Raw genomic sequence first — 25,494 nt, forward strand, 5'->3', positions numbered from 1 at the left:
TTATTTTCATTAACACATTTAATAGTGCACTTGATGGTTATAACTGTACAGACATACAAAGATATAAACACTTTCTTGGTTCTTTATACCTTAGCTTTTTGAGTAAAGTATTTACAATTAAAAAGAAAAACTCGAAGTACAAAAAAGTATATTTGAGGTATAAATACATGAATATTTAAATAATTAATAATGACAAGCATTATCCCTATTTGGCAGTGTGCAGCTAAACATGTAGACACTATTACAGTACAATGGTATATATAACAATGTCAAATTGAATACATACCAATGGAATTGTAACAAATACACACATGCAGAAAGATAAGCTTGCGTCTTAAACTGGAGGGACAATGCTGATAATTACTATAAAATTGTTCTCATTGCCAAAAAAATCACTAAAAAGCTCTTTACATAATACTGATAATGGTACATATTTTAAACAAATTAGATAAATCGTTCTTTAAATTCCTGCTCATTAATGACTCCAGTACCCACACATTAAAAGGATTTCTGAACACCCAGTGACAGTAATTTACTACATCCCATTGAAAGCCTCAAACAAACACCAATATTACAGTGAAAATCCGTACGAGAGACCACCTTAATGAGAGGACTACTTTGGCAGCTAGATTCCCATGATTGTTAACTAATCTAATGATTGTCAAATTCGGGTGGGGGGGAATTAAACTAAAAGGTAATCTTTTAATCTGTCAAAAGTATTCAACTGATGTGTACATATGAATGTGCCTGTGGATGTGTGTGTGTGGGTGGGTGGGGGGAGGTGGTTTTATAACAATCAGTTATAAATGTTACTTGATAGCAATGTGTAGAAGTTAATTTGATGGGAATTTCAGTCAAACAACATGAGTATTTAAGACTTGACTGCTTTAAGTATGCAATACTAGAGTGATATAACTCTCCTCTCATTTGGTTTCACCAAACCTAGCTTTGCAGGTGAACAAGTCAGATGTCACTGTTACCAATCACAACGAAATATGAAATGACAAAATGCAAGATACATGCCACATCCACAAAAATATACTGTTTATATATATCTATATATATCTATACATCTATACATCTATATCCGTCCTTACATTCACACTGGTAAAAATAGGAAATAATACACGGGTTCTAACTTTCAGTTTACCCTGCATCAGCACAAGCAGTTTTTTTCAGCAAATTACTGATTATTAGGACATGGCTACTGCAGTTCCCAACTTGAGCCATCCTTCACTGGAGAAGGGTACAGAGAACGACAAATGGCAGCTTCTGACTAACCAGGAAAATATTCGAGTACAACTCGTGTCAGTGTATAAAGAACTGACCTCGGCACAACACTGCAAATAGACTTCAACAAAAAAATATTTTCTGCAACTTTCTCAAATACAGGTCCAGGCTTTTGTACAATCACCTTTCGAAAATTGATAAAATTATTCAATAAAATGTAGCTCTTCCTGCTCCGTTACATCAACAATCTTCAATACTAAACCCGAGTTTAAGAGTAGTAATTTTACTCTATGCTGACTTTAAATCTAACAGTCAGTTACATGGGGCTTTTTTTTAGCGGTGGGGGAGGGGGTTTACTCTATAAGTTGTTCATTGGACGAGAAATGTTGCAGAATAGTGTCACCAAAGAAACCTCCTCTACAGAGCTTTTCCTTTGGAATGAAGTGTGTGGCCCTCAGTGTACTGATGAGATTAGAGAGATGCTGCTCAGTCACATTGCACTGTAAAGCCCTATAGTCTCCACACTGCTATACATCCCAAACGTAAAAAGTGTAAAGCTCAGAAGCGTCTATGTTAATAATAAAAAAAATCCTTGTATGAGATGTAGCGCCTTATCACGTCATCGAGACTTTTCAAAGTGCTTCACATAATTTTACTGTGAAATGTAGTGACTGTTTATTTGTAGGTGAACCTGGCAGCCAATTTACACAACATCAATGTTCCACAAACAGCCATGAAGTGAATGACTAATTTTATTTTGGGGTTTGTAGGTGGATTGTTGGTGGATTATTAATGAATGACAAGCCTATTGTAAAAGATAGATTGACCTTGATTTAACTCTTGTGTTTGGAGGTTACTGCCTGCTTGAGTATTCTTATCAGGCAGAAACAATGACTGATGAATAGAATAATCTCTCCTCCACTTATGCCTGTAGTCCTGCAATATCTTTAACTAACAAGAGATGGGACATCAAAAAAACATGTAAGATACTTTCTCCATATTCCTAACAATGGAAGATGAACTCTATTTCAGTAGGCAAGTTACTACTGGTGGCAATATCTGACATTACCTACTAAAAAACAATATCCAGACTATTGATTCATGAAAAAACTAAAATAAGTAGGCCCTCAAGTGGTCTCAGATATTGTTCACTTAAGTATTAAAGGTTTCACTGTACTAGACTCTCACTGATCCATGGACGTCACTTTGACAGCCAAGCCAGAGCCTTCAGAGCAAGCAGTGTACCAGACACCAACCCTCCCCCAATCTCTCCCACCTCGGCTCCTCACAAAACCATATCATACTCTCATACACACAGTTCCCCCAGAAGCACTAATAAGTGCCAAGCCAACGACTCAAACAATCAAAGACACGGCAAACAGGAAACATGATAATGGTTCATACAATAAGATACAAAGAAATATAACATTAGCAAATCACTTGGACCAAAGCAGTTCACAACAGGGCATTCATTTACATACACAAGACAGGTAGAATGCTTGACGCTTCATAGAAGCAATTGTGGTCCCTTAACAAGCGGGTGCAATCCATCTTTGCACTTTTCTTTTTACAAAAAGACCATTAGTCCCAAGCAAGTATTCCAGTAAAGGGCTATACAACAGCCTTTGTGTATGAATTAAGCAGCTTTTTAAAACATATATTGCCACAGACATAATTAAACGTTCCATTTAAAAATAAAATAATTCTTTCTCAAGATCTGACAGAGCGGACCTCCGACTTTAACCTTGCAGTGGAGATGTCCCTCAGGTCCCTGACAAGTATGTCCGGCTGGTCTTTGAAACATGATGCTTCAGGGTTGATGCAATAGCAACTTTTGGAATTCCACCTTCTAATTCTTGTTTTCAATTCTGTCGGGGCTGGGAATATTTATAGAGTCTCGTATCCTAACAACTTCTGCTGCACACAAATGTCCAAAAGCTTTGTTGTACCATTCCGGCATCCGCCCTCTGAAAGAAGTGAAAGGAAATGTGTGTTAACATGTGCCAATCAAAACACAAAGCATGCACAGAGGGGAGGAATAATGCAAATGCCATATTATTCTCAGTGGCCTATCTAAATGGTGTAAAATATAACTAGATCATAACCAATTTGTATAAACAATGAAATAACGTAGTCAACATCCAGGTATCAGTCACCCGTGAGCCCAGTGCATTGGGCAAAAGTAAATTGTTGTAGTATCATTCTAAAACAAAAACAGCATGACCATGTGAAGATTTCAGCGAGGCATCCATTGCATTTGGCTGCACCAAAAGCGGTCTCTATTGGCCTATTCATGCAATAAGTAAGATCCCCTTCTGAATAAGCCTAAAGCCAATTTTGGCATTCGAAAATGTATTCCCGCCAAGCTGGAAGAGAAGATGGCAACACTGGTGAGCCAGGTTTGGAGTCTACCATTATTCAGAGGTTGGGTGTTTTTCCAAAGTACATTTCAATGATGTTCCTTAAATAAGGAAGGGAACATGTTGAGCAATAACACAATTTTGATCCTAGTTGTCATGAGGTTTATTCACTACATATGTGGTTTATAAATATTAACAATCCTTGTATTGGATATGATGCTTTTCAGAAGAGTAAAATGCTTCACAGGATTTACTGTAAAGTGTAGTGCTGATTTTGAAGTGAACGTGGCAGCCAATTTGCATACAGCAATGGCTCACAATCAACCATGGAGTGAAAAAATAAATTTTATCTGGGGTACACCAGGAGAAAATTCCTTGCCTTTTCAAATAAGTGTATGGGATCTTTAACATTCAACTGAATGGGCAGATGGGACCTCAGTTTAACATCTCACTCAAACGATAGCACCTCCAGCAATGCAATGCATCCCCAGCACTGTGTTGGAAAGGCAGCCTAGACTGCGAGTTCAAAGTCCCGACTGTTTCAGAGGTAGAAATGCTACCGACTGAGCTGGGCTGTGACCTGACTTGGTCTCCTTAGTCCCAGCACAGGCAGCACTGGTGATCTTATGGATCTTCTATTGTTTTTCCACTTAAACTATGATGCTCTGTCATGCTAGACCAGCACAGACAGATTACTATGCCAAATCACTTTATGTATCACTATTTATTTTGAGGTCTAATGTTCTCAAGTCTATTTCTCAACCACTTACCCTCTTGCTCTATGCTATGGTGCTACAAAATCTACAATCCCACAGCAATAGCCAGAAGATAAAGAGTTGCTGAAAGCTCTTGAAGACATCAGCTTCTCTTATTTTTGTTTGAAAGATGAACTACAGAAAAAAAACGAGCTGTAATAAAAAATATTTACTATAGAAGAAAAAAATACAGATAGCAAAAGAATGTAATGGGCAAGGAATTTTCTGTTAGCTCTGTTGAAACAAAGTCCCACAGACCAGAATGGTTGGGTTCAATTCGTAGGCTATGCTGAGTGGGTTGTTCTAAGTTGGGTTGTCTGCTTAGTGGTCCAATTGACCTCTGAACCTGGAGAGAGCAAAAAATCAGCCAGGCTTCCAATGTCCAGCATGTGTGTAGATGTCACGTCCGACCACTATCTCCCTAAATCCCTTTGCCTCATCCCCTCCCTCTCTGCGTTGATACTTTTCTAATAGGTGCTTTAGACCCCTTTGTGCATAGTGTTCATTAGACCCCAGTTTCTCCAGAAGAAGGAGAAATGCTCTATTTTTAGCAATCTATGAAATAGTAGACCCTATTGTAGATGAGCCACCACTGTGGTCCATTAACCTTGGGCTCTGCTCACGCCATCAAACTCTGCTCACACATCCAAGAGAATCACCCACCTAAAACTTTCTGAAGCCTGAAATTTCACCCAGTCTCAGCCTTAAAATCAGTTTGCGTTAATATTTAAGATTGAGTGAAATTTCACACTAAAGGCTAAATTTAATGTCAATTTGGAATCCCTTTCATTTTAAGAACTGTGGAAAACTAGTTTCCAAATTGGGTGTGTGAGCATTCCACAATGCTGTGTGTTTCGCCCACAAAATATACAGTCAATTCACTTCACAGTATATTCAGTGAAATGCTTTGAGATGTCTTAAAGACGTGATAAGGCACTATATAAAATGCAAGAATTATTATTATTATGAAGTGTTAAGATAAAATGTTTTTTACCGGACTGCGACTGGGTGGAACTTGGGGTCTCTGCTGTATATGTGCTCCTAAGGAAGTTAGCAAATGCTTACCTTGTGTCTATCCTGCACAAGTATGTGAGTTTGGATTTTGCTGACCCGCAGGGTTCGATCAGATATCGAGAGGTGAGAGCATTGGCTCGGACGCCTCCAACCACCGGCGTCCCATTGTGCTCCACCGACTTTGTCACCAGTACACAGCACCCCTTGGGCAGGTTCATCCTCCAAGCCCTGATTAAGAAACACAGTGCTTATAGGGTCTCACAGCTCTACACAGAAACATTTTCTGCACAGAAGGGGGCCATTTAGCCCATTGTGTCTGTCCCACTGTTGTCTGATTTTCTAGCTCTCTTCCCCACCCTCCACCCATCCTTTAATGTTTCACATTCACATTGGTTCTGGATCTGTGTGTCAAATAAAATAAATGCTGGCCAATATTCAGGCAAACATCAACAGTATAGTTAATGAAAGGGAACAGTGGAGGCTAAAACGTGACATGAGTTACATGTGACCACTCCTGTCAGTATCTGGAAGTGATCCAGAACAAACTGTGTCAACACTGTCTATTGCTAAAGCAATGCTTCCAGGGGTCGGTGTGACATTTTTCCGGTACCGACAGAAGTCACTACCCTAGGAAGTGATACCGTTGGTGACCTGATACCCCAGAAGTCAGCCATTTTGACTTCCAGTGGGCTAAAAAGGACGACATCCAGGTCATCGAAGGGAGATGGCTAACTGGCGTGTGGAAAGAGAGCCCTGTAGCTGAGTGCACCCAAACACAACGAATGCTGAAGTCCTGGCTAGCTATTACGGCACTGATATAAGGTAGGTAATGGTTTTATGGAACTCGAATATAACGGGACGTCTTTTGTAGAATATCTAGGTTTTTTTTATCCCCCCCCCAACTGCCTAATTAATAAATCCCTTTTTATCTCTTTTTTCCCTGCAGAACAAGTGTTTAAAGGGTTTACCTGATGACTACAAAATCTCTGGTGGGGTGTGGGGCCATGCAGCTCTGCACGTAATGGTAGATGTCGGTTTGACTGTCCAAGCTTTCGATGACCTTGGAACTGAGAAGGTCATCATCCCAGAGGTGACGGTCCCGGAGTACCCGCCGGAGGACATCTTCTGGGGAAGCAGGAACCTCTACGCAGGCCTTCCACAGTTTCAGAGGAGGCCCATCACATATCTGGACAAAAAAACCCACACATAAATATTTGTACTCACAGATTTGGCCAATAAACTGAAATGATATTTGGAGCTAACACCAGCTGCCTAACCCTGTCTAAAAATAATTCACCTCAAAATATGTTGGGTTTGTTTGCAAAGGATTATACAAAATATTTGCATTCTCCTTGTCTGAACCGCACTGTAATGAGCTTCATTGTTATTGTTATAAAACTCTCTTTATCTTGCAGTTTCTTTTAGTTCCCCTCTCCTTCTCATGTTGTAAGAAAGCTCCCCTACCCGTTAAGGAGACCATTTCTAATATGGAACTGGTGCACGAATGGATCTGCAATACTGATCGCAGATTCTGCTACCTATCATCCTCCTGACATGTCCAGGAACGAGGAAACTTCGAACACATTAATTACCTTTTTGTAGGCCAGCTCTGCTGGTTCTGATGTTGAGCAGTTGACCCAGCCTTTAAACTTGTCTTTGGCCTCCTTCAGCAGACCGTCAATACAGGCCTGGAGATGGGCCTGGTAATCAGAGCGCTTGTCCCCGTGTGTTCGGCCTAGCTCCTCCAAGTTGACTGGCTGCAGATCCTGCTCCATGTAGGAGTTACGACAGTGGCCCATCATCTCCTCAGGAATCTGAGGAATAAAAATAATTCCCACGCTATTTGCAATGTAAACAGAAAAAAATGTGTAGGTTTGACCACAACAGATTTCCTCCCTCCCTGATGTCTAATACATTCCAGGCTCTGTGGGTTGTCTGGTTCTGTATATTTTCAGCTCATGCATCTCATCACTGAGAACAGCAACATTTACAGACTTAAAGCTACTTGAACGTCAGGAAGATTTATTTCTGTTACATTAACCCAAATGCTACAATGTGTTACTTCAATCCCATGATTTTCTATAATCTGCATTTATTTCCATTCCAATTAAACAGGCATGCTCTGTGTTTGATTCTGGCTTTGCTAATCAATGCGATATAACTCATAATAATCCCATCAAAATGTCTCCAAGTCCTCCATGAGTTACTTTGAAGAGTAGTGATTGTTATATAAGCAACCACACCAGCTAATTTGTGGCAGCAAAAACTCCCGGCAATTGGTTCAACAATCGAGCAGTTTTGGTCAATAGACATTTAATTTCAGTCAAAAACCATGGAACAAATACTTTCCCACCCTGGTGCATTGAACTTTACAAAAGTAGTTTGTTCCTCAAAGAAGCTGAGGTTCTATACCTTTGTGCCATCAAAAACATTTTGCTATGTTCGAAAACACTCAGTTGTTCACTGGCTATGACTCACAACCCACCAAATAGTAAATAAAATAACAAATTATCAGTATCAGTATTTGATATAATGCCTTACCACATGGTCAAAACGTCTCAAAGCACTTCACAGGATTTTACAATGAAGTGTATTGTCTGCATTTTGTAGGCAAAAGTGGCAGACAATATGCATCCGGCATTACAACAACAACTTGCACTTATATAGCACCCTCCACGCAGGGCGCGGAGTCCACAAGCGCTCGGATTACTCCACAAATAGCCATGAAATGAATAATCAATTTGATCTCAGACAGTATTGGTTTGGCTAAATGGAAAAACTCCCTTCTCTTTAAGTAGTGCCATGAGATCTTTAATGCCCAACTGAATAGGCAGACAGGACCTTGGTTGCAACCGACAGTAAGGTCTTTTCCAAGAGTTGGCACCTTGGTGATGCAACACGTTGCAGCAGTGTATTTGAGTGTCAGCCTAGTCTGTGAGTTCAAAGTCTCGGTATGGGGTTTCAACCCACAACCATGTGACTCAAAACTGCTGACATCACCACATTCCTGAAAAAACCCTCCCTAGATCCCTCAAACCCCAGCCATTACCGCCCTATTTCTAATCTGCCCTTCCTTTCAAAAGTTCTAGAACATGTTGTTGTAAACCAATTCCGCGCACACCTCTCCTCCCACTCCCTCTTCGAATCCCTCCAGTCCGGTTTCCGCCCTGCCCACAGTACAGAGACTTGTGAAAGTCACAAACGATATCCTCTCTATGTGTGACCAGGGCTCCCTCTGCCTCCTTGTCCTCCTGGACCTCTCCGCGGCATTCAACAGTCGATCACGCCATCCTCCTCCATCGCCTTTCCTCCGTCATCCACCTCAGTGGGACCGCACTCGCCTAGTTCGAGTCCTACCTCACAAACCGCCAGCAGTACATCTGCATAAATGGCATCTTCTCCCGCTCTCACCCGGTTACCTGTGGGGTACCCCAAGGATCCATCCTTGGCCCCCTCCTCTTTCTGATCTACATGCTCCCTCTTGGAGATGTCATCCGCAGACATGTGGTACATTTCCACTTGTGTGCAGATGACACCCAACTCTACTTTTCCATCTCTCTTTGCGACCCGCAGTCCCCTGATGTTCTGCCTGTTAGACCTCAGGGGCTGGATAAGCGCAAACTTCAGCTGAACGTTGACAAGACGGAAGCCATACTCTTTGGCTCTCGTCAACGTATAAAATCTCATGGTTCTCACCTCCTCCACCTACCCGACCTCCCCCTAAAACTCTCCAAACCCGTATGCAACCTAAGAGTCAGGTTCGACCCCCAATTATCCTTCCTTCCCCACATCCGGTCCCTCACCAGCACCGCTTTCTTCCACCACTGACGCATCGCCCGTCTCCGCCAATACCTCTCCCCAAAAGCCGCTGAAACTCTGATCCATGCCTTTGTCACCTCTCGGCTGGACTGCTCTAACGCCTTCCTCGCCGGTCTCCCATCTACTACCATCCATAAAATCCAGATTATTCAGAACTCTGCCGCCTGCATTCTCACCCACATTAAACTCCGCTCCCCGATCACCCCAGCCCTTGCCAGACTCCACTGGCTCCCTAACCCAGAGAGGATCGATATCAAGATCCTCACCCTCTTATTCAAGCCCTGCACTCCTCTGCACCCCCCCTACCTCTCTGACCTCCTCTCTCCTCAGCACAGTACCCGTTGCCTTCGTTCCTCCGGGTCTGGCCTCCTCCTTGGCCCCTGAGTCCTCCGCTCCACCCTCGGCGGCCATGCCTTCAGTCACTATGCCCCAAGGCTCTGGAACTGCCTTGCTCACTCCCTTCGTCTCGCTCCCTCCCTTCCCATTTTCAGGTCTCTGCTGAAGACCTTTCTTTTCGATTGTGCCTTTGGTCACCTTCCTACCCCTCCCCCTGGCTCGGTACCGGGATCCTAAACTGTAAAGCGCTCTGAGACGCCGCCTGGCATGGAGGGTGCTATCCAAATCCAAGTTGTTGTTGTTGTTGTTGACTCACCATCATCAATACAATTTACTATATAATTTACATTTATGTAGTGCCATCAGGAGGACGGGCTCAAAAGCATGAACCTTCACAAATGCAGCTCGCACCTTGAAAAGCTTCTTGCATTCAGCGATCATATGTGCCAGGCCTTGGGTAGCAGCCAAGTTTTCATTCAAGTCCTTCTGGTCAGGTTTGCCCAAGCTTTGTTTCCTCTGAATTACCCTGGATTAAAAAGGAACAATGATCTCATAAGCCTTGAGTGACTGGTGAACAACGCCACAGGCACATTGGTGCCAGCACAGGTATTTGTGGGAGGAACAAAGGGAGCAGTCAACAACTGGAAACCCTCCTAAACGTGCACAAAGATCAGCGATAAAGACATTTGATTTATGGCGCATGCTTACATGGGAGTAAAAATTCCTTTCTGTAGTGACCCTGCAGCAATTTGTCTCTACTTTAGAAGCTGTCCTCAAATGAGCCTTGACGTGGGTTTAAAGATAGTAGGGCTGAGCAGCAAGGTCAGTGATTTTATTTTAATTAAGTTCTTTCAGGCAGCAGTGCGTGGGCTGGAGGAGGCTTAAACTGTCACGTTGGAAACGTTCTCTATCACCTGTGGCACTCTGGCAATTGACCACTTCAAGCAGTGTATGCCCGCGCAATAAATAACTGTGAAGGAAACGACAAAAGCACGATTGTGAAGATAGAATGGAACGACTGCAAACTTTTTTTTGTATTTGTTAAAATAATTGACAGACACTATCATTTTATGCTTTAAAATCTTAAGGGGATAAAATGCCTCTTTGCTGCTAAGTGTGGTTGCTTTGTCGCTGTGCATTTATGTTGGGAAATCTAATTCTTGGTGCACATTATCAATGTACCCATAACAATTCCTCTATACATGTCAGTTTATTACTGGTCTCCCCAATGTACAAGTCTGTCTGTCCATTACTGCTAATAATAATATAATAATAATCCTTGCATTTGGGATAGCCCTTATCAGGTCGGAAGGAAGTCTCAAAGTACTTTACAGGATTTACCTTGAAGTGGAGTGATTATATTTGAAGTTGAACGCGGCAGACCAATTGCACACAGCAATGTCGCACAAACAGCTATGTAATGAATGACCAATTATTTAAATCTGGGGGATTGTTGACCAGGACACTGGGAAAGAGAAACTCTCTTCTCTTTTTCGAATAGCGCAATGTGATCGTTAACATCCACCTGAACAGGCAGATGGGGATCTTGGTTTAACGTCTCATCTGAAGGACGGCACCTCTGACAATGCAACACCCCCAGCACTGTATTGGAGTGCTAGTTTAGACTATGTGAATTCAAGCCCTGTGTAAATGTATCTAGTGTTACTGATCTCCTCCATAGACGTCTGCATATAATGATTTCCCGTGTGTCCATATCTGGTTATTACAGATAATAATAATCCTTGCATTTTGATATAGCGCTTTTCACGTCGGGAGGAAGTCCCAAAGCGCTTCACAGAAAACACTGTAAAGTGAATTGACTGTATATTTGTGGGCGAATGCGGCAGCCAATTGCGCACAGCAATGTCCCACAAACAGTCGTAGATTGAAAATGACCAATTTATTATTGTTTTGTTGTTTTGGAGGGATTATTATTAGGCGTGTGGAGTAAGGAAACTTGCCCAAGGTTTCGCCCTGCCTGGAATTGAACTCAGGTCTCTCGCTTGCAAAGCGAGTGCTCTAACCACTGAGCTACAGGACTCCACAAATCTGCCCTCTGCCCACAGATCTGCCCTCAGCACTGGTGTTTCTACGTTATTGATGTTCCACTGCGTACATGTGTGTAAATTGCTAATCTCCTGGGATGTATGCCAGTGTGTTACTAATCTCCATCTTTGTATGCACTTAAAACCAGAAGTAGAGACGACTTTGCCCTGAAATAACAAGCTCGTTATCACTCAAAAATTAAAAAAAGGCTTTTGTTACCTGGGGGAGGAGTTCTCCCTCTTGAGAGTATTGAGGTGGAAGAGTGAAGGCGCCAGGCACACTGCCAAGTTTGTTGGCGTCATCTGGTTTTCTTCCACCAAGGCTGCCACGTCACTGAGAAAGTAGAGCAGAGTCTGCAGAGCCTCTCGGTTCTCATCGGGCAACAGCATGATGCCAGCCTGGATCGCTTGCAGACGCTGGTCCTTCGGGACGTCTGTGGCACATGTTAGTGTTGAAAGTCAGTGACTGCAGCAAGGAGAACATTTCTACAACAGGAGTTTCTCTCAGTTATCTAAGATTTGTGCTTGATTCCCATCTGTGTTTTCCCCTGCCCTGGAGATTCCTCTCTCCCTCTCCTAAAGGCACTGACTACTGCTAGAGTGCAGCTCTCCTAAGTGTCTGCTAGCCTTCAGATACACACCCTAGTGGCCATTCTTCAGATGTGAGATGAATTAGATCAGGTTATTTAGCTATGGAGAGCATCCCATCCGGGTCTAATCCAGCCTCATGCAGTGGCCACATTGGCACTTTCCAGCAGGTAGACACAAACTGGATCTGCAGCTGGATTCCGGGCTGCTCTTCCTTTGCCTCAGGTCATCAGTACAATAGTAGGTGTTCCAAACGTATAGGTAGTCCCAGGTGGGGTCCGCAAGAAGTAGAGGATTGAACCTGAGATCTTCCCAGTTTGTTTGATCCCAGAACTGTTTTAGTAACCAAACCTTTAGGGTGACTGGCTAGAATTTTGACACTCATTTAGGATTGGGGCACTGCAAGCACGCAGATAGCACTGCTCAGCACAAAATCCGAGCTTGCTATGCTTATCGAAAACAAAAATCCCCACCCTCCCACCAACTCTTTTTGATTTGAAATGTAGTTAGCTGATGCGTCCCTGAGGATAAGGAAAAAGAGACAGTTGATGATTGAGGATCCTCTCCAGGGATGCTTTGTTTTGCCCATGCAACACGTTGACCGCACAATACCCTGAAATGGATCTGGGCAACAACAAAATAATCCTGACACTTTCCTGAAACCCTATACACTGCCCGCGAAACATTCCCTCGGTAAAAATCAACCAGCACATTTCAACATTCGGACATTTAGAAACTGCTTATGAAATTGTGGTGCACGTGACCACCAGAATCCCTCTCCCTCATTAACAAAGTGCTCAGGCTGAACTCGAGGAAGACACATAGCTTACTCTTTCGAGAGAGTGTGCCTATAAATTCCTTTAGTGAAGCTATTACTCAAGTTATTTTTGGACTGTTTATTTTAAGAGAATATCCTGCTAACTGGCTATCCAATACCAATTGTTTCAGTCATCGAGCTTCTCCCAAGCCGTGCACTCCTTTCCGTGGGTCTGACTTACATTGGTAGATCTGCAGGAATGTTTCGGAGAGCTTGCTGGTCATCAGAGGTTCTGGTAGATCTCTGAAATACTGCTTGACCATATCTGCCACATCGTACGCAGACTGCCCTTCGTAGTTCACGCCATCTGTACACGTTTCATTCATCTGCCGCAAGGCTTGGATTCGGGACTTAACTCCAGACTTCCGAAACAATCCAACCTGTTTATAGAAAGGGGGATAGAGGGGAAAGCGATGAATACTGGTATCACAGAGAGCTTTGCTTCCCAGTGAGACCTTTTTATAAAGTAAGATGTGATGGCTATTTTTTCCTCTTGTCTGCAAATAAAATGCCAATTGCAGCCTCATAAAATTAGGTTAGAGAAAAAACAGCCACTGCAGTCAATATTGAGAGCAAGTAATTTACTCTCTCAGGGATTTCGGATAAACTATCATAGTCACCCATTTAAATGAAGGTGTGTTGAACAGGACACTGACCTGGTCCAGGCACTGACTGCGCAGATAACGCATGGCTTGCTGGATGCTCTGAGGGAGTGGATGTCCTGAGCGTTGAACATTGATCAGCAGAGGAACCCCGAAAACGTTCCTGTCCTTATAGTCCGGAACCTTGATTCTCTTCATAAACTTCGGCACGGCCCTGGAAGACAGTGAGTGGGGAGCAATGTGAATACAGGTGTAGCTCTGCCAGACACAGAGATAGAGCCCATGTAATATACAGTCACGCCACTTTACAGTATATTCAGCGAAGTTCCTTGAGACATCTCAAAGACGTGATAAGGCGCTATATTAAATGCAAGGATTATTATTAATGGGCAGGCTTAAAACGGGTGCTTCCAGTAGATGCCTAGCACCAGCACTGACAATGGGTCGAATGGATTTCTTCTGATCTGTAAAGTTTCTGAAGCTTGAAATTTTATTTAGTCTCAGCCTAAATGCGCAGTTTGTCTTAAAATATAACATAGTGGAATTTTTTGATTTATACTTAATCTGTTAGCTGGTTCTTTTTAAGAACCATAGAAAACCCTTTTCCAAATTAAAACTGAATTGGAGAAATTCAATTCTGCGCAATCTTAAATTTTTTGAAGGCAAAACAGTCTCCAGGCTAAAACTGGGTAGAAATTTGGGCCTTTGATGATTCTGTATATTTGAAAAGTAATTATCTTTACTCGGATTTACTATTTTAAATGAGCTGTTTTGCTTTCCTTCTATTATTGCTGTTGCCGGGACTAAAGGCTCCTTTTGGCATTTGCGCGAAGTACCAATATCCGCTTCCATTCCGCAATTGTCTGTAATCCAATCTGATACTGAACTAAGAAAAATACTGCTGAAACATCAAACAGCCGCGAGGCTCTGCTGGCTACACTACTGATGTGTTCTACTGTCAACACCTCTCAGAGCTCTGGGCGAAAAACAAAAGTGATCTTTGCTTGATTTGTATCCAAAGCAAATTGAAGCCTACTATTCTACAGCTCTCAATGATGCAGCTTCTTGTAGATTTGGACAGAACAACTAGGCTGACAATGTGGGTTTTGTGCAACCAGAGATTGGCTCTGTTAAACCCTAAGGCAGCCAGTATGCCCTGCTCCCATCTGTAACTGCTCTGCAGCTGATGTCAAGGTTCAGATATTGCCAACGCAAGAACAGGTTGCCACAAAATTCCCCCGTTGAAACAAAAATGAGCTCAGCAGCTCTTGCACAGCTTTAACTAGTGTGAATGGAACAAAATATGGAGTCGCTCTATACCTCGAATCACGTGTGCAGTACATTATTCAATAAGCACACAATGCAAGCATTGTCAGAGCAGGGAACAAAACATGGCCATACTCAAAGTCGTAAACAGCTCCTGGAAGAGAGCTTAACCTGACAGTGAAGGATGTTTTTGCAGTGCCTGTGAAGAAGGTGGAATGGAGGGTGTGTGGCGGTGCTATTAATGGAGAAGTGGCCAAACAACTCGTCCTTCAGGTCAGCCATTGAACCGAGTTCCCACCTTAGTTGTGGTGGACGTTAGATAACCCAGGGCAGTGGAAAATATTCCACACCTCATCCAAACTCGTTTTACCTTAAAAAGTGTAACCTACAGGGGTTATGGGGAAAGGGCAGGTAAATGGCACTGAACAGATTGCTCTTGAGGGAGAAAGCACAGAAACGTTGGACTGAATGACCTTTTCTGCCATAAATTTCTAAACAAACAGGTAAATTGCACTTTGTGGGTTGACACCATCATAGATAACCTCTTGCATTTGTCTAGATAGCAGCCTCTACACTTGAGAATATTTTGTTGTGTGTAGCACTGCGAGTCATCGCAACTAGATACAACACTATATCAAATGCAAATATTATTTAGAAGTATTTCATAAGGCTGAGAGTCCTTTTTCTTAAAGGGACAGTGTCACCGTGTGAAGCAGACTTCAACTGAGGTGACTGCTGCTGCTCAGTCATTCCTTTAGATGCTGCAGCAAAGAGAGCCCTCTAGCAGCTTCTTCCACACAGTTTTTATATTTAATATTTAGATATTCCCCTCTCCGTTCCCATCTAAAGAACACAAGGAGTGCAAAAGACCGAAGCTCCTAGAATTCATGCCCTGCAACGGGCTATTAACAGCATGCATGAGTCACTCAGACCGTCACTTCTTAGCACGAGGTCAGGGCAAACAAAAACATGACACCACATAATCCTGTCTTCTCCTGAGACCCTGCTCACAGCATGCAAACAGAGCAGAGGTTAATCCGGGCGGGCCTTGTGGGGCAGAGGTTCACTGGTGTATCACTGCCAAGCTACAACTGGCTGACTTAATAGGGAGCAGACCTTGCTGTTCCTAATGCTCTGGCAATATAAATAACCACACAAAAATAGAATGTCACTGGGGGAGTTTTAACTGCAGCAGTCGATTTGCTGGAAAAGAATGAATTTTATTTGGACCAAACGTCACACCATTTACCCACATCTCATATAACAAGTTCCACCAAGTGCAACAGTAACAATAATGGCTGACCTCTCTCCTAAGGCTATTTCATAGTAATGCAGAAGGGGAGGGGACTAGAGAGAGATTGGATACAGGGGAAGCTTGGTTTAATATGTTTCACTGAAGCTCGAGTTGACTTGTAATATTGGGGGTCGTGAAGACCTGTGCGTTTACTAAAAGTGCAGTCCACTTGCAGCGGGGCCCAGCTGGCTTCCTGTGAGGAAAATAACCCATAGAAAACAATCTTCAATACTGAATTCAAGAGTTGTCCTAAATTTGTCCACTCTGAAATGCTAAGAAAGAAATCTAAATCTAGACCCATGTGAAATTTCTACCTTGTGTATTCTTTCAGTGCCAGCAATCTGAAGGTTGTAATGAATTGGTCTGTGGTACATGCTGCTAGTAATAATAATAATAATACTTGCATGGATATAGCACCTTATCATGTTGTTGAGATGTCTCAATGCGGTGCACAAGAGTTACTCTGAAGTGTGGTGACTATGAATATGTGGCAGCCAATTTGCACACAGCAAAGTCCCCCAAATAGCCATGAAGCAACCAGTTTTCTAGTACAGAGTCCTGTGTTTGTATTCTGAATATTCTAGGACCTACCAGTTGAATCCATGCTTGTTAGAAGGTGAATATTTTTCCATCAGAGCAGTAAGCTTCAACAGTGAGAATTTCTGCAGGAGGTTCATCTGAGCCACAGACTGGCTGTTGATCTGTAGAGAGGCTGAATTTAAGCTTGGTCTGTGCGAAATCTGGAAACTGTTCCATCGTAACCTCTGGCGTCTGTTTGGATAAGTAATAATATGTAAATTAGTGGCTTATCTGTTTTTTACTAAATAGGCGAGCAATTAGGTTCAATTTGAACAAATAGTCAAAAAGGATTAAGAGGTTTATTGATACAAAGCATTACTCTTCTCTGATTGGAATTTCATTTGCACGTTTGGAAGTAAGGAGTGAATGTTCAGTACTTGTTTGATATAAGTTATCATCTTGAGTGCTTTACAAAACATCACAAATTTTACTCCATGCAATTTGTGTTCAATAGTAGAAGTGTGTTAAAAAGCTGACTCCAGAACGCTAGTGTTTGAGTAAAGCAGATCACAAAAGAAGAGTTATTTCCCACACAGGAAGTTGTTGGGACGTAGGTAAAGGCAGAGTCCATTGTGGGTTTCAAGAGGGATGTGGACAAAAAATGGGCACAACTTGAAGGGGCCATTGGGATTAAATGGAAAGCTTACTCTGGAGAGCCAGTGCAGACCCAACAGGCTGAATGGCCCTCCTTTTGTGCTGTAAATTTCTATGATTCTATTGCTACAGTGCTTAGGCAAATCCAATAAATTAAAATGTCCCTGTATTTCTCATTGTGGTGCTGAAATCTTTTATTGTAGTTCCATCTTTGAAAGTACAGGACCAATTACGTGCCTGATTACAAAATTATTAACAAATGACTGGACTGACCTGTTAGATCTGGTCAGCGATGCGCCTACTCCTGAGTCTCTTCTTTCTCGGATCGCTGCCATCTCCTCGGTCTCATTGATGGAGGTCCCGGTGCTGTCGATGTCACTGGGTGAGGTTCTGCCGTTCTCGATGTCTAAGTGTATCTGCTTGGGGGAGGACGGGCAGGGAGAAACTGAATCCATCGCTGAATCGGAATCCCCTTCATCGGAGAGCTTCTCTGACCATTGGTTCACAATCCTCTGCAGTCCGTTCACATGGTGCAGGATGTCATCCAGCTCAGGGAAAATGTCCTCCTCGCCCCCCAGGTCGGCCAGATCACCAGTGCTGGAGTAGAGGTGGGAGCCTGGCACGTTATCGTATATGCTGAGACGGCTGCCTGAGGAGCTGCAGGAGTTTCGTCTGCGGCCCAGGCTGAACTCCTTGGAACTGTCGGCACTGCTCTCCCTGGTCAGGCTCCGATGGCCGTGACCGGGAAGGCTCCGGTTTCCCCAGCTGACTGAGCCGCTCTCTGCTGGGGAGGAGTTGCCATTAGAAAGTGCTTTGGGGAAGGTGCCCGGCTTGTGATCCTCAGGGATGTAGAAGATGACGTCCTCTTCTACCCTCTTCTCATTCTTCAGGTTCCGCTGCCTGGTGTCGTTCAGTGTAGACTGACTGAAGGGGTCGAAGCCTTCCAGGTACATGCCGCTTCGCTTGTTGCTGGCGCTGTGGCTACGTGTTCTGATGACAGGGCTGGGGGTGCTGCCTGCACTGCTTGTCTCTGACTGACTACTGCTGCTACTCATCTGCGTAGAATAAGAGATGCTTCTGTTCCGTACCGCAGGGATGTTGATGTGGTTGCCATTGAGCGCAGATATTTCAACACAGTTGAGGCGTTTCAGCTTGTCTTCGTCAATCCCTTCTTGCAGCACAGGACCGCTGATGACCAGGTTGCTTTTGGAAGGAAGCTTCTTTTTGCTGTGAGAAGTCTTGATGCGCAAACTCTCCATTCTCTTCAAGAAACTCTTAGCCTTGGACTTTGGGTTCCTTTCACTTTTGGCGCTGAAAGCAAAATTGGCCAACTCCTTTGGAGAAGGGAGGTTGCTGAAGGAGTCATCGTTGGTCAGAGAGTTGCCTGAGGAAATCACGCTGGTCTGGGAATTGGTCCTTTTGCTCTCCGTGTCCTTCTGCGGGTTGGCTCCATTGCTTCCGACGCTGCTGGCGCTGTGAATGGACGCCACTTCCTGACGTTCACTCAGATCCGTCAGCATGCTCTCGTGACTCAGTGCATTCTTCAGCAGGGCTTCTTCAGCAGAGAAGTCGCTTCTCACCTCTTTGGGAGCAAAGACGTCCAGTTCCTCTAACCGTGACCACCTCTTGCTGTCCCGCTGGAACGTCCACCGGCCACTTATAGCACAAGGCTCGTCCTCATCAGAGTCCTCACTCTGAAAAGAAGAGAATTCCAGTTATGTAGAGGTTGTATTGAGTGATTTCCTTTTTTTAAAAAAAACAGAAGTGTTGAGGTAAGCACTCGAAACATAACAATAATCCTTGCAATTGATATAGCCTTGCACATCTGGAGGGCATCTCAAAGCACTGGACTTATAGAGTGTAGTGACCGTGCATTTTGTAGGAAAACTCCCTTCTCTAATAGTGCCATGGGATCTTCAATGTCCACCTGAACTGGTAGACGGGACCTCACATTAATTTCTCAACCGAAGATCGACACCTTCAACAATGCAATGTTTCCCCACCATTCACAGATGAGACTCCACCTGACTCTGTCACAATGGTTAGGCCTGAAGTTGGTCCATGATACCTATTGGATTTGCCAGATTTGATCACAATCCAGAGACCCTTTGTTGGAAAATCTACACCAGAGTATATTGCCTAGTTTTGCACAAACCCATGAGAATCAGAAGATTGCTTTTCTTCCCTGTCTCTGCTAAATTGTCTGATCTCAGTCAGGGCTAAAGTAATGGCACTGTGATTGGTGTCACTGCCCTCTGGACGAGGCAGGAGAAAAATTAATCAGTCTCAGTCCTGCTGCTGATCTCTGACGTTTGCTGGAAAGTGCTCGTGTGTGGATTTTGCGTGAGTACAGGGTCAGGTCTGGCTGCAAAATGCCCCACAGCCTGCTGACATTCACTGATGGGCTCACATGTGAACAATAACCACTAGGGTGTGGTAGTGGAAAGTGCTGGGGCCTCTGTATAACTATACTCTAATCTGAGTCAGGAGAGGAGGTGGTGAGAGAAGAGACATATCAAAGGATGCCAGTAACATAAAATGTCAAAGACACTTAATACTATAGCACTGCACCTAACAAGAACCACACTTCACACACAGACACTTCACTGATACTAACACATAGAGAGAACCAAGTGTTCTACATCTTAGTGTCTGCTCAATAAAGTAACCCAGCGCCATTCTACAGCAGCTACATTGTAAAAGAAGCCTATTTGTGTTTTATAATTCCCTTAATGGTACTTCCAAGGCACAGCACAAAGCTTTGTCTAATATTGTCTATGATGGTACTTGTCTCGAGACTTCTATATCTCCAAACTGTGACTAAAGAGTTGGCGACACATAGCTATTAAATCTCCACAGTTTATGCCCCCAGGATCTTGCCACAGATGACACTGCAAAAGTATCCTGGGGAGTTTCAGCCCTGACCCAGAGCTCTGTAATTTAACACTGTTTAATTCCTGTTCTCAGACTTCAAGCACCATGTATTATGAAAGCCAGGTCACAATAAATAAAATTGCACAGCAACTTAAATTAGGTGAGTTCCAATTTAAGAAAGGTGCTTTTGCCTGACGTGTCAAATGACTAATATGTTTTTTCATTCTCTTTCTGGCTGCTTGTGATTAGTAATTTATGAAGGGATGATAATCCTTCCATGTTTTTGAAATAGCACCTTATTACGTGTTCGAGACGTCTCAAAGTAGAATATACTGTAAAGTGAATTGACTATGTTTTGTGGGCAAATCACACACAGCAGTGTCCCACAAACAGTCATGGATTGAATGACCAATTTTATTATTATTATTTTTTTGAAGAAATTATTACCTCCGGAAAAGCGATCCGCCAATCGACTAACAACTGGGTTGCTATTTACTGCTAGGTAAACAGAGGCATGTGGAGGAAGGAAACTTGCCCAATTGGGTGTTGTGTTTCTGTGATGGCATTGCTGAAATCTTTAAGCTGGTTTTGGGCCCAATTATTATACAAATCATAGACATTTCCACTACAGAAGGCCATTCAGTCTATTGTGCCTGTGCTGGCTCTTTGAAAGTCCAATCCATTTAGTTTCACTCCCTGCCTTTTCTCATACCCTTTTATATTTTTCATCATAAATTTTTTTTTGCTCATGCGGGTGCCTAACAAATGTGAAAACCCGTCATTAAACTTAGAATTATCCAAACCAAATTACTTAAGTGTTTCAATATGTATCTACATTTCCATTTGTCTGGCATGGAGTGTGCAGTCACTCCCCAGTGAGAATATATACCTTGCTTTTCTCATCTTGGAGAGTTTAAACACAGGTTGGTAAGATCCAAAGCTTGAGGACCCCAGAGTGTGTGTGTTGGAATCCTGCTGGAGTTTAACCAGCTAAAATCCCGTTTGTCACTGCAAACACTGACAAGCTTCCCACTGGTTGTCCAGCAAGGACCAATCTACCTAAGTGGGCTTTGACTTGCTGGATTGACAAGAAACGGTTGGAAGAATCCCAGACCCAAGTATTTTTGTCCCATTCCTTTTAAAACCTATTGTGCCAACTACCTCAACCACTGTCTTTTGTCGAGAGTTCTATGTCCTAATAACACTATTTAAAAGAAACCTTCTGTTAACCTCTCCATCTATTGATTACTAGTCATGATTTAGCTAGTCTTTAGCTATTCATTGAAAGTAATGATGTTTAGCAGAAGTGTTGCAAATTTCACCCCATACTTTCCAAAGACTTTAAGCAATAAGTCACTGTGTAAATGTTGGGAAGTTATAAGACCTGTTTAAAACCATTCTAAGGATGGAGAACCATTCTGCCAATCTTATTGATGTGTTTTATTATTTTGTTGTTCTAATACAACTATCAATGATGTTTGGAAAATAAATCCAAATATATTAAACAGCAGGACAGAGAGAAACAATTGTGACGTACCACAATGAAAATACTGTAAATATATATATAGGAACATTTTGAAAGAAATGGGAAGGTTTAAAAGAAAATACATGCTACAAGGTATTTCAGTAAAAGTCACGTCCAGCAAACAGGATTGCAATGCGCTTCATGTTTGGTTTTCTGGAACTTTCTATTACTGATGTTTACACTGCGTAACAGTTGAAGCCAAGGCAAAGCTTTGATCTCAGTTTGTATTTACTGAAGCTAGATGTTGGGCAAGATTACACCATGAAGCACACTTGTTTTACAAATCTGTCTCTATGGCGGCAAATGCCTGTGCGATCTTTTATCTGTGCCAATCTTTAATCATGGGAACTTGCCGCTGATCACTAAATAGAACAATTTGACAAGAGCAAGAAGGGAAAGAGTGTTAAGAACAGTTGTAGCATTCTTACATTACATTCCTGTTTGAGCAAAGCATCATCAAAAAGAATGAAAAAGTAATCTCACCCCTTACCCCCATTTCGAAGGTCAACGGGGACTATTGTTAGTTCATTTGACTTGTCGAACAGCAGCCTTACAAGCACGGAGTAGGGCTTACAGAATGACAGTGAGAAATGCAAGTGAAGTGCATGGAATGTCAAATACAGTCTTGTCTAGGTAAACTTCTGTCACTGATTCTGAGACAAAAGCAATCCAGAAAAGCGGGCAGGGGCACTGACCACCTATGGAGGGCTGACCAGAGAGGAATTAGCTCCAGCAGTGCAATCAAGTATTGCCTGCATTTTATGTATTCTTTCCTTTGTAGGCAATGAAATACAACACTGGAGATATCACTGTGTTCCACAATTCCAGGTGACAGAAGACTACTGTAGCTGCCCTTGTCAACAACAATATACGAGGTAATCCTGATGGGGTAGTGGCTGGAGCTGCAGTTTACAGATCAGGAGCTCTGTGGTTTGAATCTCAGTTTGCTGGTCTCAGCTGGGGCTACAGAGAGAGAGTCCACAAAGGTACTTTAACGCTCAATGCAGAAACATAGGAGAATCCAATAACTATTATATACTTCGAACTGAGCTACATAACTTTCGCCTACAAAATATACAGTCAATTCACTTTACAGTATATTCTTGAAGCGCTTTGAGATGTCTAGAAGATGTGATAAGGCGCTATATCAAATGCAAGGATTATTATATTATTATTACTCCATGGAGATATCAGAGGTGTTTTTCATTTTAAACCAATGCCCTCTAATGCTGCTCTCATGGTGGAATAAATTGCAATGATTGGATCATACCTTCCTCCAATCTCTTTCCCAATTCAAGCAAGTTTAGCTCCATGATTCTCTCCTTATAACTTAAGAGTTTGAGTAAAGAGTCTTGTTGTTATTCTTTGATCTACCATTAAAAACACAGCTAAACCCCAATAAACACATCAAGGTTACAGTGAGTACTAGGGGATATTGAATTCCACGCTATGAAGCGAATGACCAGTTATTTTCTCTGGGAGATTGTTGGCCAGGACATTGGGAAAAACTCCCTTCGCTTTTCCAATAATAAATAATAATAATAATCCTTGCATTTGTTATAACGCCTTATCACATCTTCTAGACATCTCAAAGCTCTTCACAGAATAGACTGTAAAGTGAATTGACTGTATATTTGTGGGTGAAATAATACCATGGGATCTTTTGATGTACATATGAACAGATAGAGGGGACTTTGATTTGTCTCATCTGAAGGACAGCACTTCCAACAATGTAGTGCTGAATCCTCATTGCATCTGAGTGTTAGTTGCCCTAGACCATGACCTCAAAGACCTGGAGTGGGGTTTGAATACACAACTTTCTGACTCTGAGGTGAGAGTGCTAAGTCCAACTGAGCCAGCAAATAACTAACTAACTTTTCAATAAACAGAAGCTCTACCATGGGAGTACACCAAATGTTGTGGCTAGCTAGCACTTCAAGGCTAATATGAAAAAAAAGGTTGGATATTTCAAACACACGGCATGTTGACAAAACATAAAATCAATAAATCTTATCAAGAGTTCCACGGACGTCAAACTTACCCTTTTCCTCTGTGGGCTGATTTCTAGTTTCATCACGGCACATTTATTCAGCGTGTTTAATCGTCTGAAAGAGAGAAGAGACAATTAATACTGTATAGACAAGCTAAACCGAGCAGGACAACATCCCCTTCTCCCCATGAATGTGCACTACACAGCTCCTTGTGTAGCTCATCTACATGTAAATGTGTGTGTGAAAGGCTCCAATTAGTATCCATTATGCTCAATGGATAATGACTCTGCTGTAGGGAACATTCAGCACAAAAGGATCAATGCACCATTTGGATTGCAGCACAGCCTGTCCCATTTCCCTGGTAACCTCTCTGACAGCGAGTACACACGTCTCCATTCAAGGGGTCATTTTACATTGTTTTGAGGAATTATAAACCATAAAATTCACACCCAAATGAATACATTAAAAATAGAAAAGAATCCCGATACCTCACTTTGCAGTTGGCAGATAATGTTGGTCGGTCATTCACTTCGTGGGATTTTGTCTGTGGGATTTTGCTGTGAGCAAATTTGATGCCACGTTCGCTAACAAATTAATAGTCATTACACACTCGTTTAAAATCCTGAGAAGTTGGACTCAAGCATCTTGATAACGTGAAAAGGCTCTATATCGAATGCAAGGAATATTTTGCTTCATATTATCTTATTAATCCTTACATGTATTAAGATCTTGCTCAACTCACGTGCTCTTCTTGAAGTCCTTATGCCAGTGCTATATGTTGTCTTACAGTATCAAGAGTCAAAGTGCTTCCTGACTTCTTCCACACGTGCACCTCATCTCATCTCTCCAGCTGCACACCTTAAAACTTTATGATCTCTGTCTTGTATCAAGCTGCCACCCTTAGGCTAGTTATTAGCTCACGTCAGGTGCAGTCATTCCCATTACAACTTCAACACACAAGCGCCACCTCCCCTCTCACAGGTTACACCTCCCCTCCGCTCGTCTCGTGCAAGCACGCTCCTTGACACTATCAACCTAACCACTTTCATCTTGAAAACAAAAAATACATACAGCCAGGCTGATAAGGAGGCCTTTGATCATTTTATTGTGTGTCAACATCCGCGCAAAACAGCTGGGGCAGATAAGCCGTATGTCTGTAGCGATAGAGGCAGTCAGTTGGAAGGTAAACAAAGCAGAAGGCATAGCACAGATGCGTTAGTTCCTCCAGCAACGGAAGAAGCGGTGCACGCAATGATTTAATTTCTTATCTACCCCATTGCTTTCTCTTCTAAAATGCTACAAAGTATCTTAAGTGCTTTATCTTCACGGTCTATCTAACCACCCTTCCAAAAAAACCATGAATCCAAAATCACTGCAGTTAATGATTGCTAATTATTTCCGTCAGCCGGGTGTCTGAGACATCTGGATGATGATTTCTAATATAATAATAATAATCTTGTCACTGGTGCATTCTCAACATTGTTGCACATGGAGAAATACAGCAAGCTTTGAGGACGTGTGTTTTGGGAGGTAAAGGAAGGAGCTTTCAATGTAATATACACAGCCCCCACTCAATATAAAAAACTCACCTTTCTTTCCCTCCCCACCCATCCAGTTATTAGAAAATGATATTTTATTACTTCTGTTCTAAGGCAAGTAAAATGTGAATTTTAATTCATCCCTTTTCCCCAGCTCCAGATACTAAACATAACAGATCTGAAGCTCATCAGCGCTGCTCAGCTGATGTTAGCTGTGGGCTCCATCAGTGAGCGGCTCCTTACAATCAGCAGGGATCAGCATTCTTT

The 25,494-nt window shown here is 42.6% G+C and overlaps 1 protein-coding gene across 1 annotated transcript in view; it reads right to left on the minus strand.

The window, feature by feature from the left end:
* LOC103178184 (rho GTPase-activating protein 7) overlaps positions 1 to 25,494 on the minus strand; it is a 45,046-nt gene continuing 19,552 nt past the window's right edge. Inside the window, exons 4-14 of the mRNA XM_042342105.1 lie at positions 23,740 to 23,803; positions 17,573 to 18,993; positions 16,718 to 16,897; positions 13,621 to 13,780; positions 13,146 to 13,344; positions 11,780 to 11,993; positions 9,926 to 10,040; positions 6,952 to 7,173; positions 6,328 to 6,545; positions 5,411 to 5,587; positions 1 to 3,197 (exon numbers count right to left, since the gene is read on the minus strand). Of these exons, the coding sequence (XP_042198039.1) occupies positions 3,080 to 3,197; positions 5,411 to 5,587; positions 6,328 to 6,545; positions 6,952 to 7,173; positions 9,926 to 10,040; positions 11,780 to 11,993; positions 13,146 to 13,344; positions 13,621 to 13,780; positions 16,718 to 16,897; positions 17,573 to 18,993; positions 23,740 to 23,803 (3,088 nt within the window). The 3' untranslated portion in view covers positions 1 to 3,079. The remainder of the gene's footprint in view (positions 3,198 to 5,410; positions 5,588 to 6,327; positions 6,546 to 6,951; positions 7,174 to 9,925; positions 10,041 to 11,779; positions 11,994 to 13,145; positions 13,345 to 13,620; positions 13,781 to 16,717; positions 16,898 to 17,572; positions 18,994 to 23,739; positions 23,804 to 25,494) is intronic.

The sequence above is a fragment of the Callorhinchus milii genome, unplaced genomic scaffold (genome assembly GCF_018977255.1).
Source record: "Callorhinchus milii isolate IMCB2004 unplaced genomic scaffold, IMCB_Cmil_1.0 Scaffold1, whole genome shotgun sequence".
NCBI lineage: Eukaryota > Metazoa > Chordata > Chondrichthyes > Chimaeriformes > Callorhinchidae > Callorhinchus > Callorhinchus milii.